Consider the following 19,533-nt stretch of genomic DNA (forward strand, 5'->3'; position numbering starts at 1 on the left):
ACGCGACAGTTGCTCGTACACCGTGCCAAGTGGCTTCGAGGGGGTTCACGGAGCAGGAGCAGGAGTAGGAACAGTACGGATAGATATCGTAGCTCTTCAGGTGGAATCGGCGGAGCTCGGAATTGCACGGTAAGGTGGTCAGAGACAGCGGCCAGTATCTGTTGCAGGTCAAGAGAAACACAAGTCAAGATTCGCAGTATTCACAAAGAGACCTCACTTGGGCAGCAAACAGCAAAGCAATTCGTTTAATGACAGTGACTCGTGAGCTCTTTCGGGAGGGAGGGAATTGTGCCTTTGCGCCGCCGCTGCTGCTGCTACTAACCCGTACAGCAGTTGCAGTTGCAGTTGCAGTTGCACTCAGCCTGTGCCAATCAGTAACTGTCCCGCCCGCTAAAAGGACCAGGCAGGGGGCATCTTGCATGGCGATCTCTGTAGGTTAGCTGGTTAGCTCAGTCTAGTTAGTAGTGATATTGCTGTAGGTCCCCCCCGACCATCCACTTCACTAACGTTACATCATTGGCCAGTGCTTCTCTGGAGCTCCGATCGAGCGCATTCGTGTGTCTCGTTTCGTTTTCGTTTCGGTTGTCTTTGGTCTTTGCGACCGACCCAGGAACTCCAAATCTCATTCAGCAAACCAATTCACTTCTGCCGTGCCGCGTTTCGAGAAAGAGTCACCCAGAATACCCACCCACAGGCCTATCAAATGCCGTCAATACGACCTCAATTACCACCACATCTCACAAAACGCAAGCGCCATGATGGAGAAACAAATGCCCCTCCACCCAAGCGAGCATCCACAAATCAGGAGGAAATCGCACTAGATGGCGAGTCTTCAGAGGACGAGTACGGTCCTTCTGTACCAAGGGCGTCGTTACCCTCTGCGAATGACCACACGAAAGCGCCTATAGGCCCTTCGATAGGTCCTGCTATAGGACCCTCGATCGGCCCAACTCTCCCACCCGCAAACACCAACGAGATCACCCTCGATGACTCCGACTCCGACTCTGATACCGGACCAGCCCCGGCGCCGACATCAAGACCTACACAAGCCCCAGCGCCGGCAGCACCAAAACGCGTGCTAGGCCCGGCACCACCTCCGGCGCCCCTCTCCGAACGCCCCCCAGCAGGCTCCGACTCAGACGACTCAGACGACGACTACGGGCCCTCCCTGCCCACATCCAACACGCACCTCGCGAGGCAGTCGCAAGCCCTCGAGGCCGCTGCCCTCGAGGCAGCAAGCGGGCCCAAGGCGCCCCAGCGCGACGACTGGATGGTGACACCACCAACAGCAGGCGGGCCGCGCGCCGCCGACCCCACCAAGATCAAGGCGCGGAAGTTCAACTCGGGACCCCGTGCCTCCGCAAGCGGCGGCGGGGGAGGGGCGGCGGGCGAGATCAGCAGCATATGGACCGAGACGCCGGAGCAGAAGCGGCAGCGGCTCGAGAACGCCGTGCTGGGCCGAGGTGCCGGGGCTCAGTCTGGTGGCAGCAATCACGGCGGCAGCAGCGACAGGTTATCGAAAGAGCAGGACGCCAAGGCGGAGCAGATACGCGCGAATCTCGAGGCCGCGAGGGGACCGAGTCTGTATGCCGAGCATCAGCGCCGGGAAGGCGGCAAGGGCGGGCGCATCGAGGAGGAGGAGGACGACCCGAGCAAGCGCGGGTTCGACTGGGAGAAGGACATGAGGAGCGGGGGCAAGATCGGGACGGCACAGCGCAAGGAGCTCATGAACAAGGCGTCCGACTTCGGTGGTCGCTTCAGCAAAGGGAAGTATCTGTAATGCCGCCGGCCTCTATTCATCCATCCCCGGCTTTGGGGGAAATGCAGAGGTGACTGTTCAGGTAACCGTGTTCTGCGTTGGGTGGTAAGCTGTTTTGGGCTTGTGGCCAGGATAGCAGGTCTGTCCCTTGCATATATTCCGGCTGCGGAACATGTGAAAACACCATTGCATTCCGAGGATTAAAAATTCCTCTTCCATTGTCAACCCACCCCTATGCGTCAAAAATGTGCCGGCGAGACTGTTCTTATACTACACCGCGAATCTCGCCTAAGAAGCCCATGGCAAATATGATGTAGAGATGAGCAAAGTCTTGACCAAGAGCGATAAAGAATTTTACAATTAGTTCATCATAGCACATAGGATTTTGCCTGCACCGGAATTACTACGCAACATCTTACGATGACTACTCATGGGCGGTCCCTGCATGCACAACGCTTTAGGTACGCTCATATTGACAATGCTATTGTTGTCGTTATTGTTGTTGTATTCATGGTTTCCTCCGTATGTCACTACTATCGCCAGACTCCATTCCATTCCTATAGGTATTCACAAAAATATGGTCCCCCTAAACACCTTCATACGATGCAAATCCCGCGCTGTCATTCCTCACGCTCGAGACATAATTCCCATAAACAAAAGCAAAAATGCAACAGAGCGAGGCAAACTCCCCACCGTGTCATATATATATGCACTTCCCTGCAACCTGGCATCGCTCATACTTGCACACGTGGTCAGAGAGGGAAAATGCCCCGAATCTCGTTGTGTGTTGCAAGAAACCCCGCTTCGAGAATTGGGATAGTGATGGTGTCGGCCATGACTCGTCAAGGTCGTGAATTGATGTACAAGACGAAACAATGGGTATTACGCAAGACAAAGATGATGGTATATTACTTAACAAATCAACCTCAACTAGTCGTACGTGCCCCGGCTTCCAGTTGAGACGGTGTTGTCTCAGCATTGTTTGTACCCGCCTCAGGTGAGCCAGCACTCCGCCCAAACGTGGGAAACCTGCCCCTAACCCTGCTCAAGAAACCAGCTTGCTGCTGCTGGCCTTGGGCGGGTGTGGCCGCTGTGCGAGTGGCACGGCTGTTTGCACGACTTGTGATTCGGCTGTTCGTCTGGTGCCTCCTGTCGTGTTCACTCCTCCTTGGCCTGCCATAAGAATCGACGTTCGTGGTATTTCCATATCGACCCAAGATTCCGCTGTTTCTCAAACTGAACCCAGCAATGGTCCTTTGAGGCTGACGTGGCATGTTCATGCGGCCGTTATTCCTCGAGGCGTCACCTGGGTTAGATGCGGTAGAGTTGTTGGTGTCACCATCAGCGGGCGGCGGCCTCGGCTTAGGTGTATAGTAGTCAGCCTTGCAAAGAGGACAGCAGGCCCTTCGATTGGTCAACCACGGATCAAGACAGACGGCATGGAAGGCATGGCCACAAGTCAAGCCTCGGACATCGTCGTCATCTTCCAGAGTATCTATACAGATGGCACAAGTATCTCCAGAAGAGCTGAGTAATTCAGGCGGCACAGCAGCGTTGATGTGATCATCGTCATCTTCGTCGTCACTGGCATGTGCCCTGTCCGGGTCTTTTGTGATGATGCTTCCTGCGGTTTGTGTTTGGGTCAAAGTGTTGTCGTTATCGGCACCATTGTTGGTGGCAACGCCGTCCTTGGTTCCAGTTTTTGACTTGTCGCCTGCAGTTGCGGGATCCTCGATGGAATCTCGTTCCTTGGCAGACACTTCGGGCACAATTCCCTCAACGCTCCTGACGCTGTTGGCACGGCTCGCTGGTGCTGAAATTCCTCCTGCAGTTGGCAAGCCATCCTTGGTACGATCAGCGACCCAGGTTTTGTACTTCATCATCGGGAACTTGTCATTGACTTCGTCCATCGTCATGAGCTTCTTCTCCCGGCGGCGGCGATGCGGCCGAGTGGGCATGTTCTCAAGGTTGATGGGCTCTCCATTTTCATCGAGGCCGCGCATCTGACGGTTCCGAGCATTATATCGGAAGCAGTACTTAACACCGACGATAATCCTGGTTTCCTGTCAGCATTCGAATACAGTCGGCGGTCTTATCGCATCTCATCTTACCAAAGGTTGGTGAATACTACACCAAAACCAAGCGCAACGAAGAACAACAAGGGAGAACTCGTTCCAGACCCGCCGCTATTCCCTCCGCTGTTATTGGTGCTCGACGTAGCCTCAGGTGCTGTGCTGGTAGTGGAAGGTGCCGAAGTGCTCGATGCCGGACTAGTGATGGACGAAAGTGCAGATGATGCCGCCGTGTTGAGCGCGGACGAGACCGCTGACGAGACAGTGGACGTGGCAGCGTCAGAAGTCTGTCGTGCGATAACTCGTGCGACGGCGAGAGCGCCGCCCACCAATTCCTGGTTGAGAATGGCCATATCGACTGTGGGTAATTAAGTCGTTTGGTTGAAGATATCGTATCGAACGAAGAACAATTTATGGTATCGGCGAACCGACCCGTTTCTCGCGTGCGTAGTGTTCCTTGAAAGTTCCAGCTCGCGCTCTCTCTAGTGCAGTGTTGCCATTTAATAATAATAAAAAATCCTTTTCGTCGTTCTGGTGATGTTTGAGGCGGTACGGCTCTTCTTACAATTAAGTAGAAAAGCAGAACCAGGAATGCGACGGCGCAATGCAAGTCGTCGGTCGAGTGATGATGACCGCTAGAATTAAGCGGGAGTGACGGGCCTTGGTCAAAAGACGAGGGAGAGAATGGGTGGTGAGAGTTATTAAGGCAAGTCCCCCCCGTACGTTCAGTCTGAGTCTGGGTCTGGGTCTGCGGTCTTGGTGCAAGGTGGAGAGTAGAGGGTGGCGCTCGCTCCTCACTCGGTGCAGCTGCTCAGCTAAAGCCGCGCCTATGCTGGAAAGAGCTAAAGGAAGGGCGACTTGGGTTTCGACCTGGTCCGGGGGGCATGAATCGGAACGAGAGCCAAGCAGGACAAGAGTTGTCGGCTTGTGTCTGGTGCTGGCGCAGCTGGGAAGTGTGCATGTGTGTGTGGCCCATGGCTCGTCTACCAAGAGGTGGACCAAGAGGTGAACCAAGAGCCAGGAGCGTCGCGGGTGGTCGGGCTAGTCGGAAACTTTGGCAACTGTACCAGGGGGGGTCAACCCAACACCAGTGACCAAGAACCCAAGTGATTCGATGGCTGGACAGCCCCCTGCTGCCACTACACGATGCTAGCAATAGATCAGTCTCTGAACAGCTTCCACTAACGTCCATGATTTGAGAATCAACCATTTTGAGGTCTTGTATCGGACTTGGCGAGAAGTTGGCACCTCTAGGCTTCTACCAAGAAACTCTTGGTCCAAGGGTCTGCATGTCCGACGATACAGCAACGGCTTCAGTCTTTGTTGCTCAGTCTTTCCGCTTATCCCACCATCATCAATGGCTACAAAAGTAAAGACTAAGTTACCCGTAAGCCTCGAACGGCTGGCCCGAGTCGAATGGCCAAATCAATGTCAGCTTGACTCAGGTGCGCTAAAAACTAGACGCACCTATCCATTCATGTTCAAGGGCGGTTTCAATCTCCCGCTCACCGCGACGATAAGAGATTTCCCCAATTACATTATAAACTCATCAACAACTGATTCAGTTCGCTGTAGTATCGCAGCATCAGAGCATCGTATCCATTTTCGGTTACCAAATACAACCATAACCCTTGTGATGATGAGGATTGCTTTATTTTAGCGTATGCTTCGATAGCGTCATCGAATCCAGTGCTCTGAATGGTGGGATCCTGCGTCAGAATCACCCGGGATCGTGAGAAGAAAGGAAAAAAAAAAAAAAGACGGTGGTCAATGCATACTTCAAGATCTGGGGCGCTCGGCTGTAACGTTATTGTTCGAGCTTTGACAAAAAGAGAAAACTTTCAAATCAAGGGACTTCGAACAGGTCCACCATCAGATGCCATTCTGCCATTCACCAGCCACATCGTGGAATCTTCATAGCGGACATCCCGAAAAGGATTGAGCTTCGCCGTTTCACTTCGCAGCCGCGTTGCCACTAAATTGAAAGCATTCGCATATCCATGGGAACATCTTATGCGCTCGATGCCCTGGAGGGCGTCTTGCGTCTGCTCATGATAACGAACAAGGGTTCTGAAGCATATCAGGGGGTGTCAACATTACAAGGCCCTAAAGGGCTGAGTTCTATCATGGACGGCATGTCTGCTCCTGAATTACGGGAGATCATATTGGTTGCGCTGCAATACCTTTCCTGTTTGCTCATGGGCCATGTGCAAAGTCCATACGATTACACAGTAAACGCTGCTAATAAACTTTCAAGCCGTTATGCAGGTTGGTGCTTTTATGATATGCAGTGCGGACTCAGCGCTACCTTGTCCTACGACCCAATGCCTCCCGCAGGATGACATTTCTAAGCATATTGGACCTAGCGGAATGCTGAATTTGTGTGAAACCTTTTTGGACTCTCCTGCCGCCCGCATGCAGACAGGTTATGCATGTTGGGCCCTCAAGGCGCGCTTATGACTGCGGAACAGGTCTCAGCTTCAAATATGATGAACATCGCCTACTCGCTGCCGTGCTCGGTTCCATAACAACCTTCAGTTCGCTTTGATGTCGAGACTGGCAACAGCACACGATACGCAGCAGCATGCCATAGCGCATCAGCATTTTCGGAAATCTAGACAGTATTCCGCCACTGCTGTGGTCTATCGATCAGCAGCCGACCAATGGGGGGCTGAGTGTAATCACAAGCCTGCAGTGCCAGTGCGCCTAGATTGGGCGACTCCAAATGCATTATGCCCAAGATAAGAAATCATTCAGGGCTGAATTCAGACGACACACAGATATAATCACTCTAAACAAATGTGATCGTTTTTACTGCCGGGAAAGCCTGCCAAGATGATCACAAGCTCAGGGACGAGAGAGTATGCACAATGAAGCAGGTGACAAAACTATCCACTAAAGGCCATCGTCGGTAAACGCCTTGAGGTTGTTGTAATTCGTAATACCTGCCAAGTAGACCGTCTGCACAGGCCAGTGCTTCTATTCCAAACATCATGACACCTACGGTATTTGCATTTCATGAGGCATAAGGCTGGTAGCGCCCGTCCCCTGCTAGAAAATGTAACTTAAGATACGATAGGATGCGAGGTCAGGCTGTCAGTGTCGCACTTGGTGCTTTTAGCCGCCTACCTCGAAATGTACTTGGTGTTTGTTGACATTTGCAGGCGATGCATAATATGCAGTCTCGTAATTGTGACAGTCCGTCCCAATTACAGTATTGATGGCAGTCACAAGCGCACTTTCATGATGATGACATAAACGTCCGCTCTTTGCTGTCCCACACGCAGCGGCAACACAGCCTCCTAACCCATGGGGAACCCCCTACCCAGTTCACTGCAGGCTTGGCGCGATCCTACGGCAGAACACCCACCATTCTAGGACGGCCTATCCTGATAGGCTTTGGAGGCCACGCTGAAGATGGAGAATTTGGAATAAACCCACAAACACATGTTCATGAGGTCATGCGCGCAGTTCCTCTTATCTAGGGATGTTGATCTCTGGCGAGTCTGGGTTGTGGAAGTGCAAAAAATAGGGTGGTAGTCTCGAAAGTATTGATGAGTGATGCGCAGTAAGCAAGCAGCGAGCACAAGCTTTTGAACGCCTAGGCGTATTCTTTACGAGACAGCTGACGCGAAGCAAGTCCTTTGGGCTGTGGCTTGGAGGTTACGGAAGCGTATTCGGCTTCTTCGGGAGGAATCTCTTTTCTCACAAACAATTATGTCTACGCGGCCACAGCCCGGAGTCCGTTTCTTGAAGCCAGTCTATGGTCAATATTTAGTTCGGAAATGGGTGGTTTGTTGTCCCCATGTGGAAAAGATTGGACTGCAGACAACAGACCATTCCAATTAATTGAATTGTGTTCTGATTTTAGATGCGCAGTCGCTTTTGTCCTTCCCAGAGCGTCCCCGCGTTCGTGCCTTTCCCCTCATCTAGCGCTAGCGCGTACGCTACTGCATGCCCTCTAAAGGTGGGTCTTTCCGGGTCAGCAGAATCCCGAATTTCAACTTCTTGCTGTGCCATCAACTCCGTCTTGTACCCGGTCCTCAACGATATTGGGAGCGAGCCGCATATGAACCCATCGGATCAGCAAAGAATAAACAAGTTGTAGTAACCTCTCGTACGAGCGAGATGGCCCCCACTCAACTCCCGACATCGGGAAACCCTCTGTAAGTGCAGCATTCGGCTCGGATTTTCTGTTTGTGGCGCATGTTCATATATGGCGACAAGCGGGCTGTGGATTACACGAGCGGCTGTGCTGTGCTGTGTTGTGCTGATAGGAATGTCTTCCTCAAAAATAAGCTTGACTGACTGACATTGGCCTGCAGAGTTTTCTTCGACATAACACTTGGAGGTAAGGCGGCATGCAAAAATCCATCCTCGGCATAGCAGCACTACCACGTGGATTGTATAGTCGACGCATATCACGTGACATGTGGCATCCCTCATGGTATACTCTTCGGCTAAATCAATGTACACATCACAGGAGAACCGCTCGGCCGTATCACATTTGAGCTCTTCAAAGATGTAGTGCCTCGAACGGCTGAGAACTTCCGCCAGTTCTGCACTGGCGAATCTAAGAACTCGATGGGCCGACCTCAAGGGTACAAGGGCTCAAAGTTCCACAGAATAGTATGTAGTTGTTGCCACATAACAGCTATACGTAGAGCTAAGCATTACCAGATACCCAGCTTCATGTGCCAAGGTGGCGACTTCCTCAATGGCGACGGAAGCGGCAGTACTTGCATCTACGGCACCAAGTCTTTCGCAGATGAAAACTTCGACCTTAGGCACGACCAGCCCGGCTTGCTGTCGATGGCAGTAAGTTGTTGACGATTGAGAAAAACAACTGATCTGCTTGCTAATATCGACGCTTAGAATGCCGGTCCCGGAACGAACGGCTCGCAGTTCTTCATCACCACAGTACCCACCCCTTTTCTGGATGGCAAACATGTGGTTTTTGGCAAAGTCGTCGATGGTATGGATATTGTGAAGAAGATGGAGGCAACGAAGACTGGCTACCGCGGCAAAGACGTCCCAAACCTGGACGTAGTGATCGCACAATGTGGCGAGATGTAGAGAGTTAAGATAGAACTCATGCCACTAAATGCAATACAACTCCTTTCAGAACATAATATAGCTTGGAACAATGGTATTGGGACTGTAATCTCTGTGCTGTGCATAGTATCACAGTGCGATCCTACGGCACAGGTTTCCGACATCCCTACTTGATGTCATGCTTGAATTACCGAGATTTCCTCACTGTATCATGATACCGTGACGTCCAAAAACTGAAACCTTAGATAAACAAAAGCCCCGATCAATACTTCTGGTGTCGGAGGTCGACTGCTACTAAGCCTCCTGCCGGCTTTACATTGCACTGGAGCTGCCGAGTTAGCACCATCTAACCGGTATGTTGCAGAGTTGATGAGAACCTGAGGCCTTTAATGGCCAGGTATTTTTGGTATATGACCAATGAATCCTAGATGGGGCTTTACTGTAAGATAATTATATATCACACTTTGGCCAGGAGGTCTAATTGATCACTTAACGGTTATACACCCCAGTGAGAACACGATCGTGTGCTCGCCCTCATGGAAGTATTGCTTCTGATGACCCCAAATGCAGTGATCCAGTACAACCCAAAGTTGACCTAAGATAATTGGCACACACGAGAGACTTGAGAGCCCAATAATGAACATGGCCAAGATATAGGAGCCTCGCGAAGCCCTTGCATCAGTCTCTCTACGACATCTGCATCGGCTACATCAACCCGTTTATTGGCAGGATCAGTCGTCCTCCTAAGAAAAACAGACGCTCCACGAGTCACATACATGATCTTCTGTCGCCCCAACTTGCCCTTTGTCCGCAGAAGCCTATCGAGGATCTCGAGCGCTACTATATTGCATTCGTGCTCAGTTCTTTCGATTCCATGAATTACAAACATCATATGTGGGGGCGTATGCTCCAGTAATACTTCCATGATCTGCAAGCCTGCCTCGACAGTCTCGCCAGCCATTTGCAGAGATTGTCAATATCCCCGCTCAACTTTATAAAAACTCCTCGCCATAGGACTTTGATGTGCCTCGAATATATTCGGCAGCAACAGAATAAGATACTCAATAAAAATATGAAGCAAAGCAATAATGCCAACTATTTTCGCTGACATGTCCTCATGTTAGAAGGGGGTAGGGCTCCTTGTGGAAGAATGCCAGTTCCGGCATTCTGATTCTGAGCGCATCCACGTATAGCTGCAAAGTCATCCATTTTAGTCGATCGTCGAAGTCGATTTTCCCCGAGCCTTTTATCCAAATGGCGCCGCCGCCCTTGGACATCGAATCGGCTTTCTTCGAAAGCCACGGTTTTACAGTTTTGGCGGCATTATTTAGTACGGCCGTCTGTTCATAAATGATATGCACTATGTTGTTTGCGTTTGCCGTCTTGTTGTCTTCTGCATGATTTGGCAGTACTCTGAAGCATTTCTAGATCTGATTTCTGGTTTGTTCTTTGGGTAGATTCGGAACCATGGAAGCGGGAGTCGGCAACATGAGTCGCAGCGGCAGAGATAATGTTGCACGCGGCATACTTTGTCCAGAAGGAGCCAGTCCTTATGTAGATTTATTCAAGTAGTTGCGGTTAGCCTTTGGTGAGTCGTACACTCTGTTAGGTTGTCATAAGCAATAGTCATATTGACATTCAGAGATCGTGGACCAGCACAAAACCTTGGTCTGAATGACAGGAATACTACTTGTGATTAGCTTCTTCACAAGTTTGAAAGGGGCAAGTGTGATATAAATGTATGAAAAGATTGTCAGACATTAACACACAAAAGATCCTGGCATGATTAAGATCCTGTGGAATTGACGCGAGATCTATAACGCCTTCTGCGTCCCTGTGGCGTCGTGCGAATATGAACGCACAAGATAAGCGGAGATCCGAAAGAAGCGCCTTTATTCTGGAAAGACTTCTTCGCGCATGTCTGTGGCATGGCTCTGCAGTTCAAGCAATACCTCTTAGAGACTCATGATATGAATGAAGAAAACAGAGCGGCAAAGGCTATGACAAGAGCCAACCAGTTAAACTTTTTGGACTGTTAGTCGTTTCTCTAATCCATGCATTAGATATCTCTTCTTCTGTCTAACCCCTTGTGATTTAAAAATAATTGAAGGCGAATTATTAACCCATCTGACTCCATCTGACTGGTGCAAATTACCTGTGTCCGTAAGTTGCGCAACTCTTCTCTTCTGCTAACACAAAACAAACCCCCATGAAGCGGGCCAATCCTCGTCACGACTTGTCCCCTAAATACGTAGAGCCTTATAGGGGATTATAGCAATAGAGGCCGTTAGTATTAGTACCAAACTGAAAAATATCCATATGTCTTTATAAGGCTCAATATCACTATCGTCGAGAATCAGTAGAAGGAGAACAGAAGCCGCCCAATCCGTAAAGCTTCACTTCTTTGTCACTCGCCTGTATTATCGCTGCACTACTACCACATGAACCCAGTATTTTACCAGATATTATAAATAGTATGGAGAACATCCATACTAAGTTCTACTGTAAGAACTGGGCTCTTAGCCTTGAGCGGTGCTGTTCCCTAATCCTATAGCTGCAGGACTATAAGTACGTCTAAGTTCATGAAAGCGGCGCCACGCCCATCCATAATACTTTTGGAAGCGAATGGCGAAACCAGGATCACATTCCATGACACGCAGCGGATGGAATCCTTTATCCTATGGAAAGCCGCGTGAATAGAAAAGTCTGGAGGAGACGAAAGACAGCAAAGAAGTATTTGAAAATGTGGCGGTAATTTCTGGTTTTTCTATTGAGTTGTTGTATAATTAAGCTAGTAATCTGAACTGATGACACTATATCTATAAAACCTTGTCCCAAACCTGGTCCTAAGACAAGTAGCATAGATACATCCTCGGTCTTCGCAGCATTTATACAAACTCAACCCAAACCTACAAGTGTAGGATTCGTATAAGACATATATGTCATGTGAAAGATTTCTGGGTGATATATCCAGCTAATTCGAATGCTTGCTGACAGCCTGCAACTAAATTAAATGCACCATACCAGTGCTGATGTAGTATCCTGTTCAATTGATACGTGCTGACTTAAAAGCGTCACAAGAAACCAACGCGCCTCCAAATCCAGCTCGTGCCACCCACCAGAGCCGTGACACCAGTGAACACAATCAAGCCTCCATATCCACTGCCATATCCACCTCCGGCCTTCCAACCACTTCCACTACTCAGTAACACCCCACTCAGGGGTCCGGAAACGACATTTCCAATGCCCCTCCCAGCCGCCAACCAACCAAATACCATCGCAGGATCGATGTACCCGTACTCATCGGCCCCAATGCTGGCGACCTCCTTCATGACGCCGGGCCAGGACCCGACAAAGCTGCCGGCAAACAGGCCATACAGGATACAGAAGGCGTACAGCGTCGCCAGGGAGGTGGACAGGCCCCAGACGCAGAAGACGCCCAAGACGCAGCCGACGGTCGATATGCAGATGCACGTGGTGACGTGGAAGCGGTCGATCAGCCAGCCCATGGCGACGGTCCCGAACACGGAGGCGACGTTGACGAGCAGGATGGTCGAGGCGGACGTCAGGGCTCCGGCGTTGAGGGCCGAGCGGGCAAACGTCGGCAAGTAGATGGCTATTTGGACGAAGATGAAAAAGATCAGTTTCAACCAACAACTAACTTCTGAAGCATTCGAGTCCCAACCGTATCTAGATCGGGAGAGGCACTTACTCGGCAGAAAGAACCCCATCGCCTCCACCACGTTGCAGAACTGATAGCACAGGAACGCCTTCAAGCCCCAGAACCTCAGATCCCAGGGCCGGGAACGACTCGCGCTGCTGGCGCTGACGGGGATACGGGGCTTGATGAACCAGGCGAGCGGGGCCGTGCAGGCGAACAGGATGCCGCTCCACAGGCGCAGGGTGGTCTGGTATCCCAGTCTCCCCAGGAGCGACTCGAGGAGCAGTGGCAGGACGACGCCGGCCAGCCCGGTGCCGGCCCACATGATGCCGTAGGCGAGGCCCTTGCGGGCGGCGAACCACTCGTCGATGTACAGCATGCAGGGGGAGTACGCGACGGAGCCGCCGACGGCGTACAGGACACCCTGGGTGGCGACGAGGCCGTTGACGGTGGTGCAGAAGGACGAGGCCACCAGGGCGGCGCACATGATGAGCATGCCCGCGACGGGCGCGTAGCGGGCCTGCCTGGCGTACACGCGACAGATGCCGAGGGTCAGTGGGCTGAGCAGGTACATGAGGCCCATGGCGCAGGTGCCGATGACAGCGATGTTGGGGCTGCCAGCAAAAGGCGGCGTGGTGGTGTAGTAGTCCTGGAAGACACCGAAGGAGTAGGGGAACCCCCAGACGAGGGCCTCGAAAACAAAGCCGGCAGCCAGGAAAAGCCAGGCATCTTTACCGCCGTCCATAGGCGGAAGGGAGAACTCGTGTCTGGAAGGGTGCAGCGCTATATTGCAGCCATCTTCCAGCTGGGGCGAGACGCTTCCCGACGGCGGTGTGCCTTCAAGTGTGTCGGCACGAGATGGTGGCTCTATACGCTCAAGGAGTATTGATGCCCTCGCCATTTGGGGATTAATAGCGATGCTGGGTGCACGTCAACAGAAGATTCGGAGCCTACTATTTGAGCATGGAGTCTTGCTGGCTCGCACGAAATGATTTTGTGTTATAGATCATCAATGATTGAATTCAAGAGTAACTTGAAAGACCTCAGGTTTAAAAGCTTCAGCTTGAGCTCTGCCGATTTCGCGCCATTCATCAATAAGTTGTTCTGCCAAGCTCTGATGTAGGTCCAACGAGAGGGAAGACTGGTCCGGCGCCGGCAGGGCGCGCCGACAAGGATTTAGTCATGGATAGCCCAAAGCTTAGGGATGGTCTCACTATGGAATTTTTGAGTCAATGAAAGGCAGTGGTCGGGCTGACCATCCGGTCCCATGGTCGGGTTGTGGATCCGACTATGCAATCTTTGAGAAGAAGTGGAACCCTATGCTGTGTTAACATCCGCACGTAGCCGGTTGATCGCCATTGGCTCTGTGTTTAAATTGTCAGACTATACCGAAGCCGAAGCCGATCGGAACTGCGTGGTCACAATGATTGCTGTACTCTATGATATGAAATCGATAGTTGCATTTCTACAACTCCAGACGCCTCGCTATATCGAACGGATTAAATCAAGAAAACTATCGGCCATTCTGATTCTGGTTCTGAGCATGGCTGACATTACTAGCATGCGCAATTAAGAATTTGCAACACGTAAGTACAAATTTGCAGGCCTTTGTCCATAGCTCGTCATTGTTCATGCCCAATTTGATACTGTAGTGGCCGATTCGATCGTCGCCGATCTTATCGCCTTCGATTTTGTATGGTAATGCCAAAGGCGGAGTGGCATAACCGTCTCTCTCAGCAGTCGCCTGGGTCTGATTTTGGACGTGGCTGCCCAGCTGTCTCACTAATTCGAGAAATGCTACCATGGCGGTGTCGAACTTGCGGTGCCACAGAAGATTCAGGGGCAAATCACCGGACGAGAACAGCTCCAGGACATGTTTCTTGGGTGCCGGAGGAGGCCCACCTCGAGAGCCTAAGCGGCTGGAAGAGGGCGAAGGGTGCTCGTAGCGGATGATCTTGGATGTTGAGCCCATGGGTTGTGGCTCATAATTCTCGAACTTGCACCCAAGCTTATCGGCAACGGTGACAATCAGCAGGAGCGACTGTCCCCAGGCAGCATTAATCTCGGGCCAGTCGACTGGGATGCCTGATAACCTGCCAAGCCGTAGACCGTTGATGGTGGCAAAATTGCCGTCATGATGTATGGAGAAGGTGTCATTGTAGACATTGGCCCGCTGTAGTTTGAGCAGCTGCTGTGAATCGTGGTCAAATCTTGAGTTGATGCTATCCCGCTCATTTTGAAACTCTGACAGCTTGGAGGTGAAAGCGTTGCGGTCTCTCCAGAACCGTTCTTCTTCCGCATCGATAGATCGGGCTTCCTCCTCGAGAGCGATCATTTCCTTGTCGAGGTGCTCTCTTTGTTCCTCCAGCCGCAGGAGGGCCTCGAAGGCATCTGTCTCGTCTCGCTGGGCCTTGTCGAGGGCGCTTTTGGAAGCGGATACATCCTCGTCGGTCGGGACATCAACCTGTAGCAGTTTCAAGTAATCGGCGTAAATGTTGCGTTCCCTGGTGGTGTTCTCTAGCCTCTTTTGTAAGCCATCGACGAGCATCTCGGTACACTCCACACAGACAGGATGGTCGATGTCGGAGCGGGCGGACAAGATCTCGAAGAGCTTATTGATGCGCTCGGCTTGATGCGGCTGGGCTGCATGGCCATCTTTGGCAGTGCTATCGCCGGCAGAAGACTCGCGCCTCCGTTGTCTCGGACTCGGTTGCTCCCTCGGGGGCGCAAGTCGCGGCGGACCTACTTGGGACTCGGTGAGGAAGACAAAAGAGTTCTCGGGTCTCTGAGGGTTTGCAGGCTTCCTGAACATGGCGGTAGGAGTGTTTTTTGCGATCTTATCGTAGAGTCCCCGTCTCTCCTCATGCTGCGGATATGTTGGAGGAATTACGGGCTGGGGGAGGGGCTTCTTGGGCTGGTGCTGTGATGATGCAGCTAAGCAATGGCGATGGTCAGTAGGGTATGTCTCCCAGCCGGCGAATGGGCAGCACCAGTGTACATGTGTGTTATATAGAGATATATATATATATATATATATATAAATAGTGAGGCGACGAAAGAAACAAGCAAGAGGGGTGGGTTACAAACCTACTAGCAAGTCATATGCGGCCGGGTTGAGCTCTGACAAGGAGTTATCAAGCTTTAGAGGGGTGCGACACTTTTGGCAATACATTGTGAAGACTGGGGTGCGTGACGGATCATGCTGCGTCAGTGTTGTTCTGTCCTGTGCGTGTGCATGTGCTCAGGTGCCAGCTGCTGCAGGCTTCATGGGTCAAGAATGTAAAACGAGTGGGTGATTGTCCGAAGGCAAGAGGCAAAGGCAGACGGGCGCTTCCTTTCGCAACTGGCTCGAGGTGAGGTGAGCTGTGCGTGACAGGTCGTTTATCCTGATGGCCGCCTATCTTGTTAAGACGTCACAAGCGGCGCAAGGGAGCCGAGAAGGGTCCGCTAATGATTCTTGTGGTATGGTCCCAGTCCGGTGTACGCAGTAAGGTTAGTTAGCTTAGCGTTGAGTTGGCTTAGCGTCTGCTTCCCTTCCAGCGCTTCTTCTCACGCTGCCGTTGCCCTGCAGCTGGCCCCCTGTTTTGTGTACGGAGCAAGGTTAGTGTCGAGGTAAACGTGGGGTCCTCGGGGGTGTGTCGCAACTTCAGGTGCAGCTTCCAGTGCAGCTTCAGCGCAGACCAAACATAGCTATTGCAAGGGAATCGTTCTCGAGCCCTTTTAGGTCGCCATTGCACCTGGAGGTATTTCGAGTGCTGGCCACTGCTGGCCATCATGCCGCCATTTCGACTCTAGCACCTCCTCCTCCGTTTGCTCGGCTCTTCTCAGCTCTGCCGTGGCGATCCTCCCGCTCTCTCTGAAATCAACATGGAGCCGCCTGCGAAACGGGCTCGAACCGGGCCTGCCGCTTGGGACGACGGCGATGACGAGGAAGCTAACGACGACGAGCTCACTCTGTCAGCCGTCCAATTCGATGCCCGGCAGCACCCCATGTACCAGTTGGACAAAAGAAGGGCAAGGTCTGCCTTCAAACTCAAGTCCACATTCGAGGATATCTTCGTCAAGTATGGCAAGGACTTCGACGGCGTCGGCGATGAGATCGATCTGCGCACTGGCCAAGTCGTTATTGACAACGGGCATCTGCAATCCCTTGAGGATAAGGACCAGGACAAATCAGAAGACGAGGAGGACGACCAAGATCAGACATTGCAGCAAGACAGGAATCGCGCCAAGCGCAACAAGTCCGACGAAACCCTGCAACGCAGACGAGCATCCCATGGTCCGCCATTTCAATCCCCGAATCTCGCCACGGGCACATTTGACCCGGCCTGGCAAACCCCCGACCTAGAATCCTCCGTACCAAGCCCTGGATTCGGATCAGCCGCTCCATTCAGCAACAATGGATACCAACCCCTGGTAGGCGCAACCGGCCCGGCAACGGGTTACGGTTTCCTCAGTGCGCTTGGGCAACCATATAGGAGGTTTGTAGCAGCTAAAGACGTCGGGCCGAAACCCTTCAGGTTATCCGATGCAAATGAAGAGGACCAATGCACTGAGTCGGAAGAAGAAGAAGAAGAAGAAGTGGATCATGTCGACGAGGAGGATGATCTACAGAGCATGAGTGCCCACCATGAAAAACCCATTCCACGACCGCACAAGAAGAGGTTATCCGAGCTTGTAGCGGTTTCATTTACAGGCCTGGAGGTAGCCCCCAAGGACCAGAGGCAGGAATCTGCGTTGGACCACCCCCAAGGCACGAGTCCATCCCGACGCCGACGAGGGAGGCCGAAAAGGCAGCCCAAAGGCCAGCCCATAGTTGTTGAAGTAAAAAATATACCAAGATCAAACCGGACTCTAGATGTCGATCCGGACGGTATCAACCCATCAACACAGAAACTCCACAGGTCTTCTACGGATATCGTGACGCAAGAACCGGTGGCCACACACGGTCGTTGGCAAGCGCAAACGCCTATCACCGATGACTCTTCTGACTCGCAAAGCCGGCGATCAGCTCGCATGCGCAAACAACCCCAACGATATGACCAGATGAGTTGGTTCGTGGGTGGACAGGGAAAGCAGACTACAACGCGTGTAATGACGCCACCACCGGACCCTCAATCACATTTACTCGGGAGAAAGTCTCTTCCAGGGGGCACAATGACGCAAACTCTTCCCTTCAGATGCACCTTAGACACGGAGCGGTCAAATGCAACGGAAGATACTGATGCCAGACACCTGGTTGATGATCCTGTCGCAACAGACATATCCAAGCCGGTTACACTTTCAGGCTCTCCGCATGCTACAGACAAAATCGTACGAAATACAGAACACTCTAATTCGAAATTATACCAGAACGTATTTGAGGATACTCAAGCCCTGAGCTCATCGATGCCAGATCCGAACCTAGGTGTCACGAACGAGTCTACTAACATTGCTATGGAGTCGCTTGCTACTCCAAATGCCCCATCGGGATCCCACACGCATATCATATCTACCCCGCCGTTGATTGACAGTGCAAGCACAAGCACGCAGGACTTACCGGATGACCAGCAGGAACGTGTCTCAGCGGAAAAAGGGGCGGGAGTTACCACTGACAAAGAGAGCCTGTCAGGTGCTAGTCAAAGAGAGGCTCCTGTGCAAAACACTCACGAGCAAGAGATTCTGCAAGATTGCGACGACGCGGATGAATCAATTGAGTTAGGCGAGCCAATCACCCCACATACGGCGAATGGGCCGGAGGAAATTGAAAGCCTTGAACGATCTGTTGGTGGCTCGAGAACTCCGAGTCCTGAGCGAAATATTCGACGAGTTGATGACACAGATGAGTTCAGTTTGTCCGAGACTCGAAGTCTCGGTGTGACCAGGCACACAAAGAACCTCCGTTCAAGAACTCGCCCTATTTCTGCAGAAGGTTCGCCACCGCACCCTGCGCCAGTGGACAAGGCTCGATGCCATCCGATTGAATCGCCCAAGAAGCAATCTGCAAAGACCAGCCCTATACAAGATACGCCGTATTCGCCCTCACAGCGCCAGCCTCAACCTCCGAGCCCAAAATCGCAACCCAAACCACACCCACGGACACCAAAGAAGACTCGCGTCTTTTCCTCCCTGGTCGCCGACGCCTCCGATCTCGAAGACGAACTGAGCATCCTCTCGTCGTCCGTCGCGCGGACCCCGACATCAAACGCCTCGCTCCGCGCCAGCTTCATTCGCGGCGTCTCCCAGACGCCCTCGGCCGCACGCGCATCGCCCACGCCCCGCCACCTCCACCTCGGCCGGAAACCTTCTCTGCCGCGCCTCCCGGCCACTGATGGTGGCGCAGTGAGGTACGGACTCAAGAGGCGACAGCCCACCACCTCCGGCCTTGCGCAGAGCTCGCCTCTGGCTCGCAGCGTGCTGCTGAGGACGCCGCAAAAGAAGGTGGATTCCGGCGGGAGTCGAGCGGGCAGTCCCACAGATAGCACCATGCGGACGCCCAGAGGCACGACGATGCGTTGTGGCGAAGATGGGTTCGTGTGCGACAGGGATTTCTGCTTTACGTGTTGTGAATATGTTGTTTACGTCTAACTTGGCGAGCATATTCATAAAGAGATGTCGGACCCAGGTACGTTGGTATTGTACAGTAAGGAGGCGGAGTACTTGAAAGTCACAGGTCGAATAGATAGCTATACATAGCGAGTAGTAGATATACCCCAGCATGGTCAAGTTGAAAGATAATGCGTCATTCTATCACATGGGTACAGGAAATATCGCGCGCATGAACGTTCAGCAGAACAGATAACGTGGGGGAGAATGATTCTTATTAACGGGATGCCTCGAAAAAAAAAACATACTTGCCCGTAACCCTGGAACGCCTAACCTCGTGCAAATTTGGTCAAGTGCTCAGAGAAAACCCTGAGCCATGACGATCTCATCTCCCAGTGTCACTTCTCAGCATTGTCGCGATGCTGTCACTTAGAATTTCGCATAATAATCGTTTTCTACTG

The 19,533-nt window shown here is 52.0% G+C and overlaps 6 protein-coding genes across 6 annotated transcripts; 3 read left to right on the forward strand and 3 right to left on the reverse strand.

Annotated features, from left to right (window-relative positions):
* Positions 1-703: 703 nt before the first annotated feature.
* Positions 704-1,780, forward strand: BKA67DRAFT_533000 (uncharacterized protein; the record flags this gene model as incomplete). Its single annotated transcript, XM_046099635.1, has 1 exon — positions 704-1,780. One exon carries the CDS (start codon positions 704-706, stop codon positions 1,778-1,780), a length of 1,077 nt encoding a protein of 358 aa, XP_045962045.1.
* Positions 1,781-2,685: 905 nt separating this feature from the next.
* BKA67DRAFT_533001 (uncharacterized protein) lies at positions 2,686-4,184 on the reverse strand (the record flags this gene model as incomplete). Its single annotated transcript, XM_046099636.1, has 2 exons — positions 2,686-3,814; positions 3,871-4,184. 2 exons carry the CDS (start codon positions 4,182-4,184, stop codon positions 2,686-2,688), a joined length of 1,443 nt encoding a protein of 480 aa, XP_045962046.1.
* A 3,775-nt stretch (positions 4,185-7,959) lies between these two features.
* On the forward strand, positions 7,960-8,907 carry BKA67DRAFT_656055 (putative U-snRNP-associated cyclophilin; the record flags this gene model as incomplete). Its single annotated transcript, XM_046106876.1, has 5 exons — positions 7,960-7,997; positions 8,157-8,182; positions 8,315-8,460; positions 8,512-8,649; positions 8,707-8,907. The coding sequence occupies 5 exons, from the start codon at positions 7,960-7,962 to the stop codon at positions 8,905-8,907; spliced, it is 549 nt and encodes a 182-aa protein (XP_045962047.1).
* A 3,053-nt stretch (positions 8,908-11,960) lies between these two features.
* BKA67DRAFT_591090 (major facilitator superfamily domain-containing protein) lies at positions 11,961-13,448 on the reverse strand (the record flags this gene model as incomplete). Its single annotated transcript, XM_046104666.1, has 2 exons — positions 11,961-12,502; positions 12,599-13,448. The coding sequence occupies 2 exons, from the start codon at positions 13,446-13,448 to the stop codon at positions 11,961-11,963; spliced, it is 1,392 nt and encodes a 463-aa protein (XP_045962048.1).
* Positions 13,449-13,754: 306 nt separating this feature from the next.
* BKA67DRAFT_199445 (autophagy protein Apg6-domain-containing protein) lies at positions 13,755-15,934 on the reverse strand. Its single transcript, XM_046095407.1, has 2 exons — positions 15,635-15,934; positions 13,755-15,481 (listed from the first exon to the last, which is right to left on the reverse strand). Exons 1-2 carry the CDS (start codon positions 15,717-15,719, stop codon positions 14,061-14,063), a joined length of 1,506 nt encoding a protein of 501 aa, XP_045962049.1. The 5' UTR covers positions 15,720-15,934; the 3' UTR covers positions 13,755-14,060.
* A 224-nt stretch (positions 15,935-16,158) lies between these two features.
* BKA67DRAFT_556446 (uncharacterized protein) lies at positions 16,159-19,358 on the forward strand. Its single transcript, XM_046102159.1, has one exon. It carries the CDS (start codon positions 16,415-16,417, stop codon positions 19,112-19,114), a length of 2,700 nt encoding a protein of 899 aa, XP_045962050.1. The 5' UTR covers positions 16,159-16,414; the 3' UTR covers positions 19,115-19,358.
* Positions 19,359-19,533: the final 175 nt, after the last annotated feature.

The sequence above is a fragment of the Truncatella angustata genome (genome assembly GCF_020726525.1).
Source record: "Truncatella angustata strain MPI-SDFR-AT-0073 chromosome Unknown BKA67scaffold_2, whole genome shotgun sequence".
In the NCBI taxonomy this organism is placed as follows: domain Eukaryota; kingdom Fungi; phylum Ascomycota; class Sordariomycetes; order Amphisphaeriales; family Sporocadaceae; genus Truncatella; species Truncatella angustata.

What these genes read in the sequence shown, in the direction of transcription:
- BKA67DRAFT_199445 (XM_046095407.1), bottom strand. Translation starts at nt 15,719, where the DNA reads ATGTATTGCCAAAAGTGTCGCACCCCTCTAAAGCTTGATAACTCCTTG. An exon ending in CGCATATGACTTGCTAGTAG is followed by an intron (nt 15,482 to 15,634) that starts GTTTGTAACCCA and finishes GCCATTGCTTAG; the next exon opens with CTGCATCATCACAGCACCAG.
- BKA67DRAFT_556446 (XM_046102159.1), top strand. Translation starts at nt 16,415, where the DNA reads ATGGAGCCGCCTGCGAAACGGGCTCGAACCGGGCCTGCCGCTTGGGAC.